Source organism: Rhinolophus sinicus, chromosome 11, assembly GCF_057876585.1.
Source record: "Rhinolophus sinicus isolate RSI-liver-muscle chromosome 11, RSI-T2T, whole genome shotgun sequence".
Lineage (NCBI taxonomy): Eukaryota > Metazoa > Chordata > Mammalia > Chiroptera > Rhinolophidae > Rhinolophus > Rhinolophus sinicus.
In genome coordinates this window covers 409,159-428,540 of record NC_142511.1, presented here as the reverse complement: position 1 = coordinate 428,540, position 19,382 = coordinate 409,159, and the positions used below count along the sequence as shown (strand labels likewise).

Sequence of the window (19,382 nt, the reverse complement as noted above, 5' to 3'; positions counted from 1 at the left end):
TCAAGGATAGGATCCAAAATCACAAGAAAAAATTCAAGGGAAAACTAGATACGAAAAGGTGCTCTACTGGGCAAGTGTCTCCAGAATTACTATCTTCCATAATTTGAAGAAAAAGCCACCTTCCACTATGAATGTCACCACCAGCAAGTCTAACATGCACCTGAGTTTTTATGTTGATGTCATTCTGGAGTTTTCAAACAAGGTGTATGTAGGTACGCGACCCCAAAACCAGTGCACGAAGCAGAGCCATTCCCGTCTCTACCGGCTGGTGGGGACCGGACATCAACCCCTGCACTTTGTTACCTAACGAGTCCTCAGCTGCTTGGACCGGCTGAACACACATGCTCCCAGTCCCGACACCTGTGCAGGGACCCCCCAGACAGACCACGCGCCCCACGCACCTGAGGGACTCGGTGGTGTTGATGAGGGGCCGGCATGGAGGTGAGGGCACGAAGAGCAGCGGGTCCTCGCTCAGCACCATCAGGGCCTTGTCACGTGACACCGCGTGGTCGGCTCTGAAACACACATGCACACACGTGTCTCCTGCGTCCCCAGTTCCTCAGCCAGCCAGTGCTGGCATCAGCTCCTTACGGAGGTGAAACACAGCCTGAGCCTAGTGCAAGAGAAGCCAGGAACAGCCCACACCGCACACCGTCACACTCTGGTTTCCAGCTCCCCTCACACCACCCGCGGGTCCAGCCCCCGTGATGGAGCAGTTTTTCTGCACAAGAAGCTGCCAGTCACACGTGGCGCATGTCTTCAACGAGCTCAAGGCGCACACAGTGCTGCTGGGACAAGGAGGTGACCCAGGTGGGGACCTGGGGAAGTCCCCCGAGCTAGGAAAAATGGTGTCACGTGACAGACGAAAGCAGTGCGGTCGTTCACAGTTCTGTGATAACAAAACCAAACATCTCCTTAAAATGTGGGGAGGGGAACAAAATCCTTGGCAGGAGAAAAATGAAAGTGCGAAAAGCTGAATAGGAAACGTGGACTATGGAGGAACCTGAATCACTAGGACGTAAAACACGAGGTGACTTGAACCAGTTACTTACTAGCTGACAAAACACACTTTCCTAACCACCGCACGACCCACGTGATGTGAGCTCACACCAGGCTCGATGCAGGAGGCAGAACCTCACTGGAAATCAGCAGTGGAGCTGGGGCACCGCTGCTGTTTATTCTCTTCCACCTGCTACTTTAAGCTTTCCCACTAAGAAATCTTAGATGTCTCGAATTTCTTTATACACAATGCTCTGGATTTTGAAAATTAGATAAGCTAAAGCCCAGAAGGAAAAAAACGTTAACATGTAAAATTGGACATGGCTTGATTCACGCTTTTCATTAATTTATTCAACAAATATTTACTGAACACCGACTGTGTGCCAGGCACTGTGCTCTGTGCGGGGAGCCCAGCAGAGAACCCGAGAAGTGACGGCTGTGCCCTCAGGACCTTAGAGTACGAGATGGACGAAAGACGTGAGAGAATACACACAGAATAAACCCAAACTGTGGCAAGAGCTATGGGAGAAATAAATAAACGGCTCAACTAGGAAACTGACAGCAGCAGCTACTCTACACAGGTCTGAGAAGCAGACGGCATCTCAGCCAGGGCCTGAAGGATGACAAGAAGCAACTGGGAAGGAATGTTCTAGAGAGAGGGAGGGTGGAAAGGGCAGGTTCAGGGAACTTAGAGAGACCGCTGACCAGCCAAGGAGCTGTGAGCAAGTGAGGGAAGCACGCGATGATACGGAACTCCTGCACGTAATGAGAAGGGCCTTATTTCTGTGCTCGTTCACACCGTGCCGTCCGTCACACCGACGGATCCGTGGAGGCCGAGGGCAAGTGGGAGGCCCGGCAGGAGCAGCACGGTGACCCAGGCCAGAGCTGGGGCAGCAGGGCCACGGGCGCTGGTTCAGGTCTCTGGGAAAGTGTCGACGGCCCCGTCGGAAGGACCACCGGGCGTCCAGCTTAAGCAACAGAGAAGAGGAAGACGGCTGCCAGACTGCTCGGGGCCAGACCGGGGAGCGGGAGCGAGTGCTCCCCGTGTGAGCATCCGGGTGGAAACGTCAAGTACAGACGTCACGGGAACCGGCGGCTGGGTGAGTCTAGAGACTTGCAAGTCTGGACAGGAAATAAAGTTGGGAGTCGGGGGCACAGAGACGTGGGCTGTGTGCTCCATTACGATGAGTCACGTAGAGGGAAGAGAACAAGGGTTCGCAGTTCCAAATCCTGGGCCAGAGGCCACGCCCACAAAGGTGGTAAAGCAGCAGCGGAAAAAGGAAGAAAACAGAACACGTAGCGAGATGCAGAAAGTTTCAAGGAGCCGACTGCGGAGGGACGATCACGTAGGATGGAGACAGGCGTTTCCACTGATTCTGGCAACACCGAGATCACTGGCCCCTTGACAAAATCATTTGGCACAGTGGGGAAACTAACTTGAGGTAAAAGAGACTTCTACGCGTGACACACACGAGGAAAAAACAGCACCTGCTAAAAGTACACAGACTTCCTCCCTGCACCTCACGCAGACACGTCTCCATGTCCTGCCTGTGGCCTGTGGGGTCAGGTTGCGTGGGACAAAGAGCAGAGGCGACGCCTCCCAGTAACAACACAGGCAATGGCCACACACGGGAGCAGATCAGCTAAACCTCCACGCTCAGGAGAAGGAAGAAATCTGCCTGGTCCTTGCGGAATCCTGGATGCCTCTAGGAAGATGCTGCTGGCCACACTGCAAACCCACCAGCAGACGTGTCTCATCCACGTTGTTTTAAAAGTCAGATCTCAAACGTACAAACACACAAGCGCTGCAGTCCCTCAGAAAAGTCCATGCTGCTTTTGAAAATACGTTTCAGATTTATGATTTTATTTCCATGTGATAAACTCTAGTAATGGTTTCTGCACATCTGTGCTGGCTGGCTTTGTTCTACAGGCCAAAGCTATTCTTTGGAAGAGAGAAAGAATCTGACAGAAATACCAGGAAAGAGAGCGAGTGGGTGGTACTGGGGAAGAAAAGGGAGACTCTACGCCAACACACGACCTGCGGAAGCTCAGGTCTGCGCCGACCCTGCCACGGCCCGGGTGCCAGGCTGCCAGTAACCCACTCGGAGTAAGACCTCAGCACATAAAGCGCTGAAGCAGGACAGTGCCAGGAAGAACTCCTACACACACGTGACCTCCCTGCCCGTCTGCCCACGGCAGTGTGGACCACGAGGCCACCTTCCACTCTCAGAAATGTCCCAATGTGCTCAACAAATTACACGGTTGTCTCATTATACACCATCCACTTCTAAGACTGAAAAATACATGCAGTTAGTTATTAAATGACAGGCAAATGCAGTATTATAAATCATGAGACTGGAATCTCCTTCCTTTTTATTTGAACGAGTTCTCACAACTCTCCTAAAAAATGAAACATAATATAAAATAGACTGCATTAAGAAACAACTACAAGTGTCATGGCAGAATATAAATAAATCGCCTAAAACTCAGTTCAAAACGAATGTACATTTAGTGCTTTCAAATGTGGCACAAACTTGTTTGGTGTCTCTTACTCGGCAGTTGTAATGAAAAAAGCAAGAGCGTCAAATTAACGGGCTGATACCTACTCAAATGTGTATATATTGTGTGTGTTTCAAGATGTCTGTCAGTGCGTATAAACTGAGATTTTAAGATCACACCTCTACAGGAATTCTAACACTGGGAAAGGTCTCCGAAAGGAAATTTCTTCTCAAAAGTGATCATAACAGGAAACTACTGACAGCGTCGGGAACCTGTCTGTTTACTACTTAGCAACTGCAACTAAACAATTGGGACGTAAGCTGCCCGACAGAACGCTCAGTCAGCCCCTACACGCCAGCTGAGCACACAGCCCTCTACCTGTAGCTGTTTTCCTGGGAACCGTCTGGTGTGTCTCGCGCTTCTTTGGCAGAAAATCCCAGAAGACGCCGTCTCTGAAGTGCAGGGTTTACACCAGGGTTCATTCTCCTGGAATCCTGTTCCAAAATGCTGAAAGTGTAAAAATGCAAAACAGTAAGTGAAACAAAACTGTGTCCCACCTGCTCTGTGTAGCTCTGACGCAACCCCGAGTTTCTGGGTAGGTCCAGGGGCAGAGCAGGACAACACAGCACACTGGTGCGGCCGGCCCACAGCCCGGCATCTGTGCACGGGATGATTCAGAGAACACAGTTACAAGTATGCCAACCCCTTACTCACAAACTGTTGAACAACGTTGGCATTCTGTATCTTTTAAAAAACATTGTTATATATGGGTATAAAGCAGAAATAAGTACAGTGCGCACATAAACAAAATTCCTTTTTTTAGATTTTTTTTATTGGGGAACAGTGTGTACTTCCAGGACTTTTTTCCAAGTCAAGTCATTGCCCTTTCAGTCTTAGTTGTGGAGGGCGCAGCTCAGCTCCAGGTCCAGTTGCCGTTTCTAGTTGCAGGGGGTGCAGCCCACCATCCCTTGCGGGAGTCGAACCAGCAACCTTGTGGTTGAGAGGATGCGCTCCAACCAACTGAGCCATCCGGGAGGCAGCTCAGCTCAAGGTGCCGTGTTTAATATTAGTTGCAGGGGGCGGAGCCCACCATCCCTTTCAGGACCGCAAGGAATTGAACTGGCAACATTGTGATTGAGAGCCCACTGGCCCATGTGGGAATCGAACCGGTAGCCTTCGGAGTTAGGAGCACGGAGCTCTAACCACCTGAGCCACCGGGCTGGCCCTAAACAAATTTTAAACTCTGATAATAACTGAAAGAAGGTCTCCTGATACTGCAGGCTGGTATTTCCAATAAGGAAGTACCTCAGATGCAATGGGAATTGCTCTGTTTAGCAACAGTCACATTAATTAGCCTTTCATAGTCCCAGAGGGCAGGCATCAAAAAAAGCAAACAAAAAATTATTATAAAAATACTTCTATTTTTATTTACATGTAAAAATGTCCTCTTTACTTCTTTTGCTCCACTCTCTAATACCTTGATTCATCAGTGTATGTCCTCTTGATGGACATAAGTAGTTTGGGGCAAGCACACACACACACACACGCATACACGCACACACACACGCACACATGAAAGACCACAATAGTTCTTTAACACTTTTAACTCATTAGTCCTGGGCGTAGAGGTCTGTACCATGGATTGTGTGTGTGCACTGTTTTATGACATCACGCACACAATTTACACCAGTTATAATCTTGAAATTGAACACAAAGGGGACCTGCTGAGGGCAGCACGGCAGAGGGAGCCCAGATTCTACGCAGAGTGTGACCGGGAGCAGGTGGCTGAGGTGAGCAGAGGGCCCCTGTAGCCAGGTGGCTCTCAAAGGAAGGTTCTCCCGGGGGCAGTCCTGTGCCCTCAGACCTGGGCGAGGGCCGACCAAAAGTGGCCACCTGTACGGCTGACCAATGACCTGTCAGTTAAACCAGCTCGGGATTATTCCTACTTGGAAGTTTCCAAAGAGCCCTCCGACTGTTCTTGTCCTTCCCCCGATTTACCGGCACCATGACGACTGGCCTTTCGGCTCACAGCTCATGGCTGCGACACGCAGATGCCCTGAGTTTCACTGTCAGCTCAGTGGGCTCCACCTGTTCTCACTTCTCGGCTACACCGGCCAGACATCAGTTTGGACACTGACTGCTCTGGATCACTATTGTCCCCAACGGCCACGCTGCTAGAGATTACCACAGTGTGACGACAGCTGTGGTAAGCATGGCTACTTCAGAAACTTGACTCTTAGGTGAAGGGCTCACTCGACCTCATTTAGTGGACTTAAAAACATGACCTTTCCAGCACTTTCCGTCACACAGTCTACAAAGCACGTCAAGCCAGGCAGCGCGTCAGTGACGAGGCAAACGTCAGGATCCAAAGAGCCTCTGAGTCTCAATTTTATTATCTACCCATTGGCCCAGGAGGTATTTTGAAAAGGGAGCATATTAAGAAATTCTATAAAGAATCTTTAAAAGTTGTTCACTTATTGTTTTAAATTCTTCTTGTCATTTGGCCTCCTCTCCCTGTAGATTTTAAGTATGAAAATGAAATTTCTCTTAAGCTAAGTTACAGACAAGCTGACTGTCCAATTCAGCTCAAAAAACTATAAATGCTTGAACCCTACAAAATGATCTACATAAACTAATTTTAAGCGTCTGAATAACTACAGATTTGTTTCCCTTGTTTTTAATATCTGAAAGACATACAACAGCTTTATTTCACTGCCAGAATTCAAGATTGTCTCAGCACAATTGTGACACCACAGATACTAAGGAAGGAGGTTGACAGGCCTTGTAATGGACAAATGTATGAAAGACTGTGACAAAGTCACTGCTGACGCGAACCTTTAGACTGGCAGCCTGAGTGTTTCGTCATCATTCGATGTCCAGTGAGGAAAAGCGAGGACGCAGAGTCACAGGGAGGGGAGGATGCTGACCGCACATGTCAGACCACAGCTCCCAACATGAGCAAGCAGACTAATCCAACTCCTTCCATGATTAGCTGACATCAGGTTCTACTCAGTACTTTCAAATAAGCTAATAAACACCAAGAAAATACAAGGCCCTGTGTCTCTTACAATCAGAAGCATGCTTCTCCTTCTTGCTACCACAAGGCACAAAATAACCTTCCACCAATACACCTGGACCACTGTATGTGCCTGTGGGCCTGAAGGGAGCAGGTGAACAAACACGGCAGGTCATTTCGAGTTCCCCAAAGGTCTGGAAAACGCATGACAAGAACTGTGACTTCCAGCCACCCTCTCCCACCTCTGTAAACACCTGTCCAGGGTGCTCCCTCTGCCTGGATGCCCTGCTCCCCGGTCAGCCCGACAAAACCCTTCTTTCTGAGCAACTCGGGGCTACACTTTCTGACTGTCCACCATGCACGTGCTACACACGCTGTGCGAGAGGCTGCGGATGTAAACAAAGAACATGGCGGAGCTTCTGTTCTTAAAACCGCATAAGCGTCTACAGTGGTGAACACAGCCCCAGCAGCCGACGACCAGTAACAGGTGTGAGTTCTGGGTGTGCAAACGGGGTAATTGGGGGCACCAGGAAGAAACACTTAGCCCCGCCTGGGGGCAAGCTGAACTTGCTCACGCCACCCTGCAATCACGAGTCCCTTGCTTCTCTTTACCGCTCCCCCACCTACACACACACCCATGACGCAGAGCTCTGGTCTGAACTCGGCACACATGTAACCACACTCTAAGTTAGTCTGCTTTTCCCACACAATATGGTACTTCCTACGAGGTCTGTAAGCAGCACTTTTAACACCACTCAGTGATAATTTCGTTGTGATTTCCTCGTTGATCTGTGGGTTATTTACACTGTGCTTTTTCATTTTAGTCAGACAGCTCTTAGCTGACACCTTTCTGTTGCTGATTCGTGGCTTAGCGGCACTGACCGTGAATGCATCTCTCTGTCTTTGAAGCTTGTTGACACCTGTCTCATGACCTAGTACAGACTGATTTTTTAACATTTTCATATATGGTTCTAAAAGTCTATGCACTGATAAATGCAGTGTTTACTTACACGGCCGTTAGATCATATCTGCTAATGCTAACACGCAAATCTTCAATAGCCTTGCAGATCTTCTGGTCTATGGTCTATGGAGCGGCAGGTTCACTAAAACCTCCTGCGATGGCAGTGGAATGTCAAGTTCCCCCCGTCCTTCTGTCAGCTGTTTTCAAGACATATTATTAGGTATGTGCTGGTTTAGCATTACTGTCCCTTTCTGGTCAACTCCACTTTTTAGTCACTGTGTCGTGACTATGTCTAATGACGCTTTTCTTCTTACAGTATGTTTGCCTGATAGAGCAACTCCAGCTTTCTTTTCGCTACTATTTGCTTTTTCCATCCTTTGACTTTCAGCTCTTCTGTAGCTTTATGCATGTGGGTATTTCTCTTGTAAACAGCACAAAGGTGAATTTTGTGTTTCCGCCCTGCAGGCTGGCAACCTCTGCCTTCTAAGAGCAGCATTCCGTCCATTTCCACTTGCGGTGATCTCGAGTTATCATCCCAGACTCATTTCTGCTGTTGCACTTGGAGCTTCTGTGTCCAGTGGCGTCTTTCCCCCCCTTGCCCCTTCCTTCTTGTGGACGAGTCTGTCACCTCATCCCATGATCGTTCTTCTACTAGAGTTGGAAATGATACGCTCTAATTATGTTTTGTTAGGGGTTACTGAAATTTTTTCTAAATGCCGATGTAATTTAATAATATTTTTGCCTACTTCCCCAAAGGAATAGCAACTGAGTGCACTAACTTCAAATACACGCCTTCCAATGTGCCCTCAGGCAGCACCACCGGAAATCACTCCCATCCGCTGCATTAAACCTTACAAACCGGACAGACTCACTGTTCTCTTTCAGCAACTTTGTTAAAGCTTCATCCACACTTGTTACTTTTGTTGCTTTTGTTGCTGCCCATTCATTTCTGCATCTCAAACCTTCTTCTGAGGTTATTTTCCTTCTGTTTAAGATTGCAGGGTCCTTATTTTGTAGGATGCCCCCTCACTCTGGTTCATGATAAATTCAGGTTATGCACTTGGCGTAAGTGACCTCGTGCCCATCAGCGCACCCTCTGGAAGGTCCAAGGCGTCAGCGTGCGTCCTGACTGGGGATGTCATCCTGATGTACCCTTGTCTCTCTTGGCGTCTCTCATGTTTCCATTTCTTTGTCTCTGTGTTACATTCTGCACAATTTCTTCAGACCCATCTTCCCATTCACTATTTATTTCTTCAAATGTGCCTATTTTGTTTTAAGCTGAGCACTGTTTTTCTCATTTTAACTATTAATGATCACATTTGCAGGTGTTTTTTTTCCAAAATGTCTTCATTCCGATAGCACTTTTTTTCTCTGTCATTAACTCCCTCTTTAACATTTTTATTTTCCATTTTGTATGTGTTATTTCAAGTATCTACAGTCTTTCAGAGTCTGACCCTGCAGTTGTCACTTCCTCTAAGTCTTGCCCATGGCTGGTTGTTTCCTGGTGCGTTTAGTGACCTGGGGATGAGAGGGGGCTGGACGCATGCACAGCTGGAACTGCACCTGCGACTGTGTTTTCAGGGCTTCCCACTGACAAGGGCTTGCTTCTGCCAGAAGCCCAGCGGTACCACCGACACAGGGCCACTCACACTACATTTTCGTTCTGGGCTTTTAGGGGCATCACCAGGATGTACATTCAGGCTCCAACCGGCACAAGTGGGGGCTGTGGAAACGAACTGCCTGGGAAGCCAGTACAAGGTAGGGACTTATCAACAGTCCCTATGCAGTACGCAAGCTCCTTTTTCTCTTTTAGCAACCAAGAATGTCACTGTCTATCTGGCAGGAGGAGAAGGAGGCCTCAATTGTGACTTCCTACCTTGCTTGGTTCCAGAACTTTCTTTCCTGTCACCAAACTCTAGGCCAAAAGGATAGGAAGTAAGCCCAGAACAAACACCACTTCCAGCGCTAGCTGACCATATGGATTCATATTATCTTAGTATTTCTGGCCTCTGAGAAGTCCTTCTTCTGTCCTCAGTTCAGCCATTGAGTAAGAGTTCTGAGAATGTGTTTCCGACCACCACTGTGTGGTGTAGGGACTGCAAAGGGCTCTGTGCCTCCAGCTGCCAGGTTGCAGAACAGCAGTCCTTAAGATCTCTTGGGCAATGGGGGGAAGAAAAACACCTCGTGATATAGCAAAGAAGGCAGAATTTTTCACTCTATTTTTTAAAGAGAAACCTGGATTAAATCTCAGGTTTTTCAACTATAAAGTATGACTAAAACTCGTAGCACCAACCCCAATGGGTAGTCAGGAAAAAGGGTTTCGGACCACGTGGCCCCTGCCTCTACAGTCACTATTATTATGGGCCAGATGCTGGAATCCTGCGCCAAAAATAGCTGGGTGCCTTGTTTACCAGCCACATGACATCAACAGTCAGCACAATTAACCTTCTAAAGGCTGCTTATCTCCTTTGTCTGTGTGATAACTACTCAGTGACCCAAAACTCTTCAAACTGGCCAGTTTGGCGGCACAACCCTGACCAAACTCTCCTCCTTCAGATGTGAGATGTATTTACAGGCACCACCGCATGCCTTCGGGAAAATCGCCCTAGGGCAGAGGTGCATTTGGCTGACCTGTGCGTACATATGTTCTCACCTGGCCCCGTAGCAACAAGGAACCAAAGCCCCATCTACACCGACCCTCTGAGACCTTAACAGCTTTATTGCGGTAACATGATCTGCTCTGATAGCTGAGGTTCCTAAACATACAATGCTCTGGAAATCTCTGATTGAAATGTCTGTTTGGCCACACTGAGTTTTGTGGTGCCTGAGAAAAGTTCATGGAGAACTCACTACCTGTTTTTCAGAAGCCTACAGAGTTTCCAGACCAATTGAAACACAACAACACTTCTTCAAGAGGGCCAATAATTATCTTCCAACTGGCACTCATGCTGTTTAACTGCAGAGTCCCCACTCTTCTGGCCGCCTGCCAGCCTGAGAAGGTCCTCCGTCCTGGGTGATGGGGGCAACCAAGAAAGGCTTCTGCACAACAGACACGGGGCAGCTGCACCCACAGAGGTCGGGGGTGGGGAGGCCACAGCGTCCGCACCACTGCTGCACTCAGGGCTCTGCCCTCCCCCTGCTACGCCAGGTTCTCTCTGAAGCAGCAGTTCCTGGTGCTCGGAATTCCATGCAGTCTCTTTCCGGTGTCCCTCGTGGGGCCTGAGGCATCCAGCTTGCTCAGATGCTCTCATATCACTTCACTGCTTCCAGCTCTGTTCTGTGCTGCTCTTCTTTTGTCTAAGCCTTTTAACGTGGTTTGTTTTTTTTTGTTTTTTTAATTTGAACAGTTCCTAAAACTCCCCCTACTTCTTGGCTTTTAGTTCCTAAAGCCTTCACAGATCTTCTCTGGCAGTTCCTCAGGATTTTCAAGTATTTAAACTGTTCCCATTCTTAATTCCAGTTTATACCATCCATCGAACTTCTTGAAAACAAAACTTTGCTGGTAAAACAGAACCAGCATCTCCTCCTGTCACAATGGACCCATCTACTGCCCATGGAAGTGACATCCAGCCCCACACGTGCCGTGCCCTTCACCTCAACAGCGGTGACCATTGCCAAAGTCATTAAAATCCGCTGTTCCTGACTTTTCTTCCAAATCCCTATCGACTCACGAGGGCTTCAGCGGCAACACGTTTCGCAGTACCACCCTCGCGTCCTGCAGCGGGTCCATCGTCTCACGTGCCCGTCGACGCTGTCGCGGAGCCTCTGTGAAGGCCACTGTCACCTGAGTCGCGTGCTCCTTCAGGAGACCGGCCGCATCTTCACGTGACGTCTACTCACTCTCCTGCACACCACAGCTGTTCACACGTGTGTGTCTCTCACGAGACTTTGATTCATGTTTGCAGCCCTGGCTCCCTGCTCAGTAGCTGGCAAACAGTCGGTGTGTCTGACTGAATCAATGCATGACTACCTCCTGGGTAAGAACTGAGGGCTTGTGAGCACACCGGTTTTGAGAAACAGCAAATAAACACATACAAACACACTGGATCTGTTCTGGGGGGAACAGTTGTCTTTACAGGACAGAACTGAAGAAGCAGACAACGCGACCTGAAATATTAGCTGTGATAAAATACGCATGAGAAACAGTAATAGCATAAAGCCCAACTTCAACACTGGAAGAAAATGTCTGTGACAGACTGTGTAACTGGTGAGAAGAGGCTGAAGAAAGCCAGAGCTTTCTTAAAATCACCACCAAATTAAAACTATGAGCTGAAGAGAGAAGGAAGTTCTTCCAGGCTGGGGATGCTTGCTGTGCGTCAAGGCCCAGCAGCAGACGTGGGTAAAGGGCAGCGGAGTGAGCTCAGCAGGTCGTCCGTCAGGGACCAGACCCGCGCGTCACGACAGCAACTCAGGCCAAAGGGAAGGGCCTTTGAAAGGGGAATGTAACTAGCTGAAGACAGGAGGAAATGTAGCAGCTTACTGCGAACTGTGGGCAACTCATTCACTCAGAGCACAGGTATCTACCGATGGGACTCCTGTGTGCCAGGCACTGTTCTAACAGTGAAAACCAAAGAGAGAAATCTCTGCGGGGAAAGAAGTAAAATAAACAAGTAAATTACACAGTCAAGTGGAATGTAAGACGTGCTACGGAGAAGTGTCAGGAGGAAGTGGGGGCGGGGGGCAATTTCGAGAAGGTGGTCAGGGACGCGTCCCTGAGGGTGCCTGTGAGCGAACCCTTGACGGGGGACTCTCTGGGGGAAGCATTCCAGGTAGTGGGAATGACAAACATGAAGACCCTGCCAGAAATTTCTCCTCATTCACGCCCTTCTCAAGGCCTCCCTCAGAGCCACCTTCGGAACACACAGAGCTGACTGTGTCGGCCCCTGCTGGGAACCCAGGTGTGGTGGCACAGCAGATACGGGGCCCTCGCGACCTGGCCCCACTGATACCTCCAACCACATGTCCCTCACGCAGCAGACACCGGAGCTGTCACTGTTTGCTGGCAGTGTCAGGGCACTGCATAACTGTGCCTATTAGCACGCTATTCCCTCTGCCTGTTGTGCCTTTCCCGTCCTTTCCACCTGGCAAACCGTCATCCCACGTCAAGGTTCAGCTTCCTCTGCGGGGATTTCCCTTATCACTCTGTCATTCGACAGAAATGCCTGAGCCTCTCCGTACGATGGACCTTCTCCCGGAGGACCTGACCTTCAGGGCTCGGTCCCTCCGCACAGCACACCCGTCACATGCCTGCAGCCATGTTTGCACATGGCTCCCCTCCCAGTGGTCACGGCACCTGCGACACCAGGGTCTAGGACGCTAACGTGTCTGTGCGCTGCCTGTGCATGGAGAGTGGGAACCTGAAAGAGGTCCTCGGAGACCCCTCTGAATTCTAGTACTCGGTGATCCCCTAAAGCGGCACCCCTCTAGGTGTGCTTAGCCACAAACCTGCATCAGAATCAACGGGGGGGGGGGGGGGGGGGGAACGTTCACAGATACCGAGATTCTTGACTGTCTTTATGAACCTTGTGCATCAGAAACAGTCACGAGCGCAGCTGCTTTCCAGCTTGGGAGGACGACCCCGCTGCCTCACGGTGCTCATGCACCACTGAGGCGGGGCTCATGCACACCCACAGGAAAGGCAAGCGCTGGGACGCGCCTGAGACAAGGCACCTCAGGGGGAGCTGGGACATGGACTCCAGGCCCTGGAACCCTGCTCTTCGCTCCGCCCAGCAGGGACCCATTTTGTGATCGAAGCTCCTACACTAGGAAGCATGGACCCTGCAGACCCAGCTGGAGAACACGGAAGGGGAGCCGCACTCTGCCCCCCTCACCTCTGAGAAGAATGAAACAAGTCTGCTCTTCTCTAGCTTCTGACCAGAACTGGTGAGCATTTAAAGGCTTCGCATTAGTATCGAAACACGTATCGACTCACTCACCTCATGGGGCCACAGTTCAGTATGATAAGCGCCAACAGGACCATCACACAGACGGCTCTGCGCTTCGGACTGGGGACTTTAAGCCGGTGATTCTAGAAGAGAATGACCACACGAAAAACAATGAAACCTCAACCTCACAAAAAGCAGCTCCTGAGACAGGAACGCGCCCCTCACCATCCTGTGAAGGTTTAACCAAACCCAACTCAAGGTCAGGAAGCAGAGCTTTCCCGAGATGACAGCAGACCCATCCAAACTCCCTTCTCGGCAAAGAGAGAAAGGTGGCGAAGAAACACAGCAGCCTTTTCACTCGAAAGGAAGGAATTCAACTACTGCACATTCTAAGGGGTGCTCAGAAACTTCTGAGACGCTTCTGTGGTGAGTGCCCTGTCCCTTAGCCCACTGTCCGCAGAAACACAACAGCTGTCGGGGCAGCCGGGGGCCGAGGGAAGCCTGCAGGGGCATGTGACTCGTGGTTCAGAGCTGCGCAGGGTCCTGCAGGGCACATACTTCATGAGCAGGACTGGGAGGATGGGCCTCACTGGCCAGCGTGGCAACAAAGTTGGAAGCAGAATGGAGGCCAGGGGGAAAGAGACAGGATTCAATTTTTTGGCACTGTTTCTTTTTCAGAGGGCTGCTGAGTTTAGTGAGAAAAGAGTGAGGGGACCAAGGAGGGGGCGCAGACCAGACGCTCGCTCCAGGCTCGTCTGTCCAGGGCTCAGTGTGCCCTCTGGCCCAGCACCCTGGCTTCATACAGCTGAACTGACACTGTCACATCCCTGCTGACTCACAGAGGAGGAATGGCGCCCGGCGCCCCTCCCAGCATCAGCACTCACCTCTGACACCACCTCGTCCAGCTGCCGCTTCAGCGCCCCGTTCTCCTCCCTCAGCCGCTGGTTCTCCGAGAGGGCCGCCTTGAGCCGGGCCTCCAGCCCCTGCATGTACTCTTTCTTCTTCCTGCGCGACTGACACGCCGACTCCCGGTTCTTGATCATGCGCTGCTGCCTCCTCAGCACAGCCATCTAGGGAAAGTCACACTGCTCAGCGGGGTCTCATTTTTACAGTTATTTTTAAACAGATTATTCAAACATACATTGTTTTGAAAACTATTACTCAAAGTACAGTAAAATCAAATGATTAAACGAGACCTTCTGGGAACTGATTCCTTCTGGCGCTTTCTAAGGCTTGTGCGCTACTCTTCCAGTTCCCCTTAGAGGCTCAGCAAGTGTCTGACGTATAGACGTTACGTGTACCGAGAACCTGATGGTATCTCAGGCCCTGAAGAGCTTTCCAGAAGCACACACCCAATCACTCGTAAGGCCACCTGTACTATAACGTCACTATCATTTCAACTTCAGGGTCTACAGATGGACTCAAGACTCGCTGCTGCCCAGGGAAGGTGCGTCTCGGCCCCCCCCCCCCCCCCCCCGTCTCCTGTTCCCGCCCCCCTCCTGTGCAGACTCTCATTAACTCAGCCCGGGGCCACCACAGCAGGCGCCTAACAATTTTACCCGTCATCGTCATCGGTCTCCCCATCCACCATTTCTAAGAAAACCTTCCCACCAAATCACTTTTATGTTGCTCTGCTACGGCAAAACAAGCTAGTCCTGCGTCCTAGCACCCACTGCAGGCCTCTGTCTGTCATGTGACGGCGCTAACTCCACAACTACTCAAACCACAGCCTGACCTGATGGCCACACAGGCCTAACCCGTTCCTTTATCCACACCATTCATTCCCACCTGGAATGCTGTCTCCTCCGCTGCCGTAATTCTAAGGACCCTCCCAGCTCTAATTCTGCTAAACCACTCGGAGTCTTGTTTCCTCTGAACTTGCTGGGCCCTTACAATGTGGAAGATGCACCTAAACACTCCCGCGGTCTCGCCGGTTTCATGAATGTTATCTCTCTCTCCACCTCGATTTAGACCAAAACCATGTAACCCTATTTTTTTGTTTACTACCCACAAGACCTACCATAGTCGAAACTTACTGAGCAAAATTACTTTTCTCGTGTTTTCTACACTCAGTATGGAACCTATTTGTTACAGCATTCGTCTCACTTATTCGGGGGAGGGGGAGAGGGAGCAAAATTCAGTCCATAAAAAGCACCAAATAATGTTAAATCGATTATTGTAACTACACAAATGACTGAATTACTGACACCTAAGTTTTGTAATGGACTTTAAAATATAAACATTCTACTGTGGGGTATTCAGTAACTCTTAATGAGACCAGTAAATGAAATGAAACAAATACTGACTCCTTCCAGAACAGCACACCCCCAGCCCACACTACGTTTCTCAGAAACAGGTATTCGGAAGCCCACCAAGTGGTCCCTGAGCAAAACACTGTCAACAACCTTCCAATCAGAGCCCACGAGTAAAAAAAACACTACGTGAGGTGGCGGACAAGGGAGTTTTTCCTTTGTATCCTTTTTTAGTAGAAACATTGTTACAAGGGTGCTGCCTTACGCAACCTTCACCTATAAAATCTCCCTGTGTAGTAACTGCCCACTCTCCCCTGATGCTACACAAGCACACACGCACGCACACGCGCTGAGCAAAGCCAGGGACCGTGCGCGGTGTCAGACCCGTCCGTGGACAAGGCCACTCTGCTTCCTGCAGGTCCCTCTGTGGGCGTCACCATCACGACAGTGCCGAGTCCGTGACACACTGCACAGTAGAGTGACAGAGTGCACAGGGCACTGGGCAAGCCCATCACGGGCAACCCGGGCAAGCGTTTACATGGAAACAACATAAAAGGCGACCCTCACTTTGGAGGCTCATTCATCTGGGGAATGTCAGGAGGCTTACAGACGGCGCACCGTTTACCCAATTTCAAGCAAGGATTAGGGATGTCTATAAACAAAGAAGGCACCTGCATGTTATACAGCGTTAAAGCTTCAAAGGCTGTCAGTGCACATGCCTCACGCTAAAAAAATGAAAACCACCTGTGGCCAAACATTCATTTCTTCCGTGGAAAAAGATATAATAGTTCTGAAAATAAAGTCAATCCTCAAAGCTACCAATAAATACAAAGGATAAAGACAATAAAAATAAATGAAACCCACAGGAATCACGAAACAGAGTTGCAACTTTATAGCTCAGCAAGCTACCTTCAGCTCTCTGAATATATAACATTTAAAGTATTCTGTACTTCCTAGACAAAAAAAAAGTACAATGTGCAGACTAAACACCACACACACACACGGCGACAGTAAGCACATAACACTCGGGAGTTATAAAAAGACATAAACACATGTCCTTTAGAACTCATGATCAGGGGCATAAGAGCCTCAGAAAATTTTAACCTCCCATGTTTCCCTGAAAATAAGACCTAGCCAGACAATCAGCTCTAATGCATCTTTTGGAGCAAAAATTAATATAAGACCTGGTCTTATTTTACTATAAGACCAGATCTTATACAATGTAATATATGACCAGATATAATATAATACCAGGTGTTATGTAAGACCAGCTGTAATATAATATCATAATATAATATGAGGCTGGGTATTATGTTAATGTTTGCTCCAAAAGACGCATTAGAGCTGATTGTCCAGCTAGGTCCTATTTTTGAGGAGACAGGGTAACACTTTTAGTCCTTGAAAATCAGTCTTTAACTAGCTTTAACCTATCAAAATTTATCTTCTATTAACAACTAATATTCCTTCACATATTTGTAAAATCATAACCTTTCAGAGGGCAAGCCCTTCAAGAATATATAGCCATTGATACTTTCATTGGACAAATTTGCTATTCTTCTTTGTCAATTATCTATTCACATAGTATTTTGTCCATCTGATTGTGGAAACTATGGAACTTATACATGTAAGTTCAAATCAGCATTATTCGTAATAGCCAAGAAGTGGAAACCATCCAAATGTCCATTAGCTGATGAACGGATAAACAAAATGTGGTCTGTCCAAACAATGGAGAAAGATTTGGCGGTGACAGGAGCCCGTGCTGACCGCACTCGGCTACCACAGGCATGATGCTGGGTGAGAACTCATTCACAGAAGGCCACACCGGGTCTAACTCCACTGACACAAAATGTCCGAGACAGGCCACTCGTACAGACAGACAGCAGACTGGTGGCTGCCAGGCGCTGGGAGAAGGGTGGGGATGACTGCTCATGTCTGCGGAGCTTCTTTTTGGAGAATGAGAGTCTGGGATTCATCAGAAGTGATGGTGGCACTACTCTGTGAATACACGAAACACCACGAAATCGTACTTTCAAAGGGTGAGTGAATTTTACCTCAATGAAGCTATTAAAAAAATACCAACAACAAAAGACTGTGTGGGAAGCTATGGACTCTCTCCCCAGACACACGTGCACACAAAGTCTGACAGACAACCACGCGAGTGCAGGGCAACGTGAGGACCGGGGACCTGTGCACGGGACACTGAGGCCCGTCGTGCATTCCTTTCAGAAGCCCCGACTGGCACTCTCACACCTGAAAGAGGAAGAATCAGCTAGAACGACCCCGCCGGAGGGCGCCTGGCTGACATCTACCTTCTGACTCTCCGGCTCTGGGAAACTCCTCCAGGTGTACTTGTACGTGAACAGAACAAAGACCACATTCCTCAAGGTGGAATGTTTAGAAAGGACTGCAACACCTGAAACAATTACGGAACCCCTATGATACAGACTACCACCCAGCAATTAAAAGACTAGGAAAGGTTTTTACATGCAGATACAGGACGCTACGAGACGTTCCCTGAGAAAAGCACGGTGCAGGGCGGCTACGTACAGCGTATACCATTTCTGCAGAACAGTAAATAGGTACAACTGTAAGCACGTATACACTCAAGAACTGTCTCAAGAAGGACACACAAAACACTAGTGCCAAGGACTGCTTCTGGGCAGGGGACCCGAGTGGCTGGAAAGCACCTTCCACCAGTGTGGAAGGCCTGTCTCCTGCCGAGTCCCCAAGGGCACGTTGCAGGAGGGAGATCAGAGAACAGAGAGAGACAGACATAGTTAGTTATTTATATGAACCAGCATCCTTCTAAAAAATAATTATTTTTTTAACCTTATCAAGATGCCAAACTAAAAAATACAGAAGAATGTGGAAGTTACCACAACATAAATCTAACCTAATGTAATATATCGGGGGGGGGGGGGCGGAACACCTCTGTTCACGTCCCTTTCCAAAGCTACTGTAACCACAAATGAAATCACTTGCCAAAAATTTTATTCAAGATCAAATTTTAGAAGCCCCACACCTCCATCGAAAGAGAAACTACAAATATTTTAACAAAACATGTTTTTCTTTTACTTGCAGAGTCGCTGGTAGTAGGAAAGCCACAAAGAAGTAATTTTTTACTAAAATCTGGACAGCTTTTCAGATCGCCACATCCCTCCGGATGCATTTGTTCTGATGGACCCCTCTGCTTTCCAGCGTGGAGAAATATCATGGTCTCAAAATCTTTGTAGTTAAAGAATTCAGTCACTGAAAAGTACTATTCAGTAATTATCTCCTTAGATCTAAGCCAGCCACAGGATTTAAGGATACTCGGCTCACTCTGACCTAACACAGGACCTAGTCTTGGATCTTACAAATAAAACAAGCAGCTTAAATGTCAGAAGCTGTGCTTTGTTTCTGAAATGGAAAATAGGCACTCTCCTTTTTTCTAGGAGCTTCTCTGCATTGTAAACAGATTATTTTAGGTTCACATTTTTCTTGAAAGAAAATGTGGGGGGTCTCTGGCGAGTCACGCTCCTGCCAAGTCCTCCTGGGTCCAGTGAGAATACAAGGCTCTGGCCACTGTGACGAGGCCATTTCTCAGGCTGTTTCCAGCCAGAACCCATGAGACGAGGTACCGTCTCCCTCTGGACAATGAGGCGGCTTGGTCACTGCTTCCTATACAAGTAGGAGATTCCCAAAGTTCAGCGTCCGTCCACACAACAAAGGAACACTCACAACACCCATCGGGGCCACCTCCACGACACTTGAAATCTTGAACTTGACTG

The 19,382-nt window shown here is 48.8% G+C and overlaps 1 protein-coding gene across 3 annotated transcripts in view; it reads right to left on the bottom strand.

Annotated features, from left to right (window-relative positions):
* The window catches only part of ATF6 (activating transcription factor 6), a 93,092-nt gene that overhangs the window by 53,689 nt on the left and 20,021 nt on the right, over positions 1-19,382 (bottom strand). For all 3 annotated transcript variants that reach the window (XM_074322380.2, XM_074322377.2, XM_074322379.2), the window contains 4 exons: positions 14,245-14,430; positions 13,412-13,503; positions 3,877-4,005; positions 402-515 (listed from right to left, as the gene is read on the bottom strand). In XM_074322380.2, the coding sequence (XP_074178481.2) occupies positions 402-515; positions 3,877-4,005; positions 13,412-13,503; positions 14,245-14,430 (521 nt within the window). The remainder of the gene's footprint in view (positions 1-401; positions 516-3,876; positions 4,006-13,411; positions 13,504-14,244; positions 14,431-19,382) is intronic.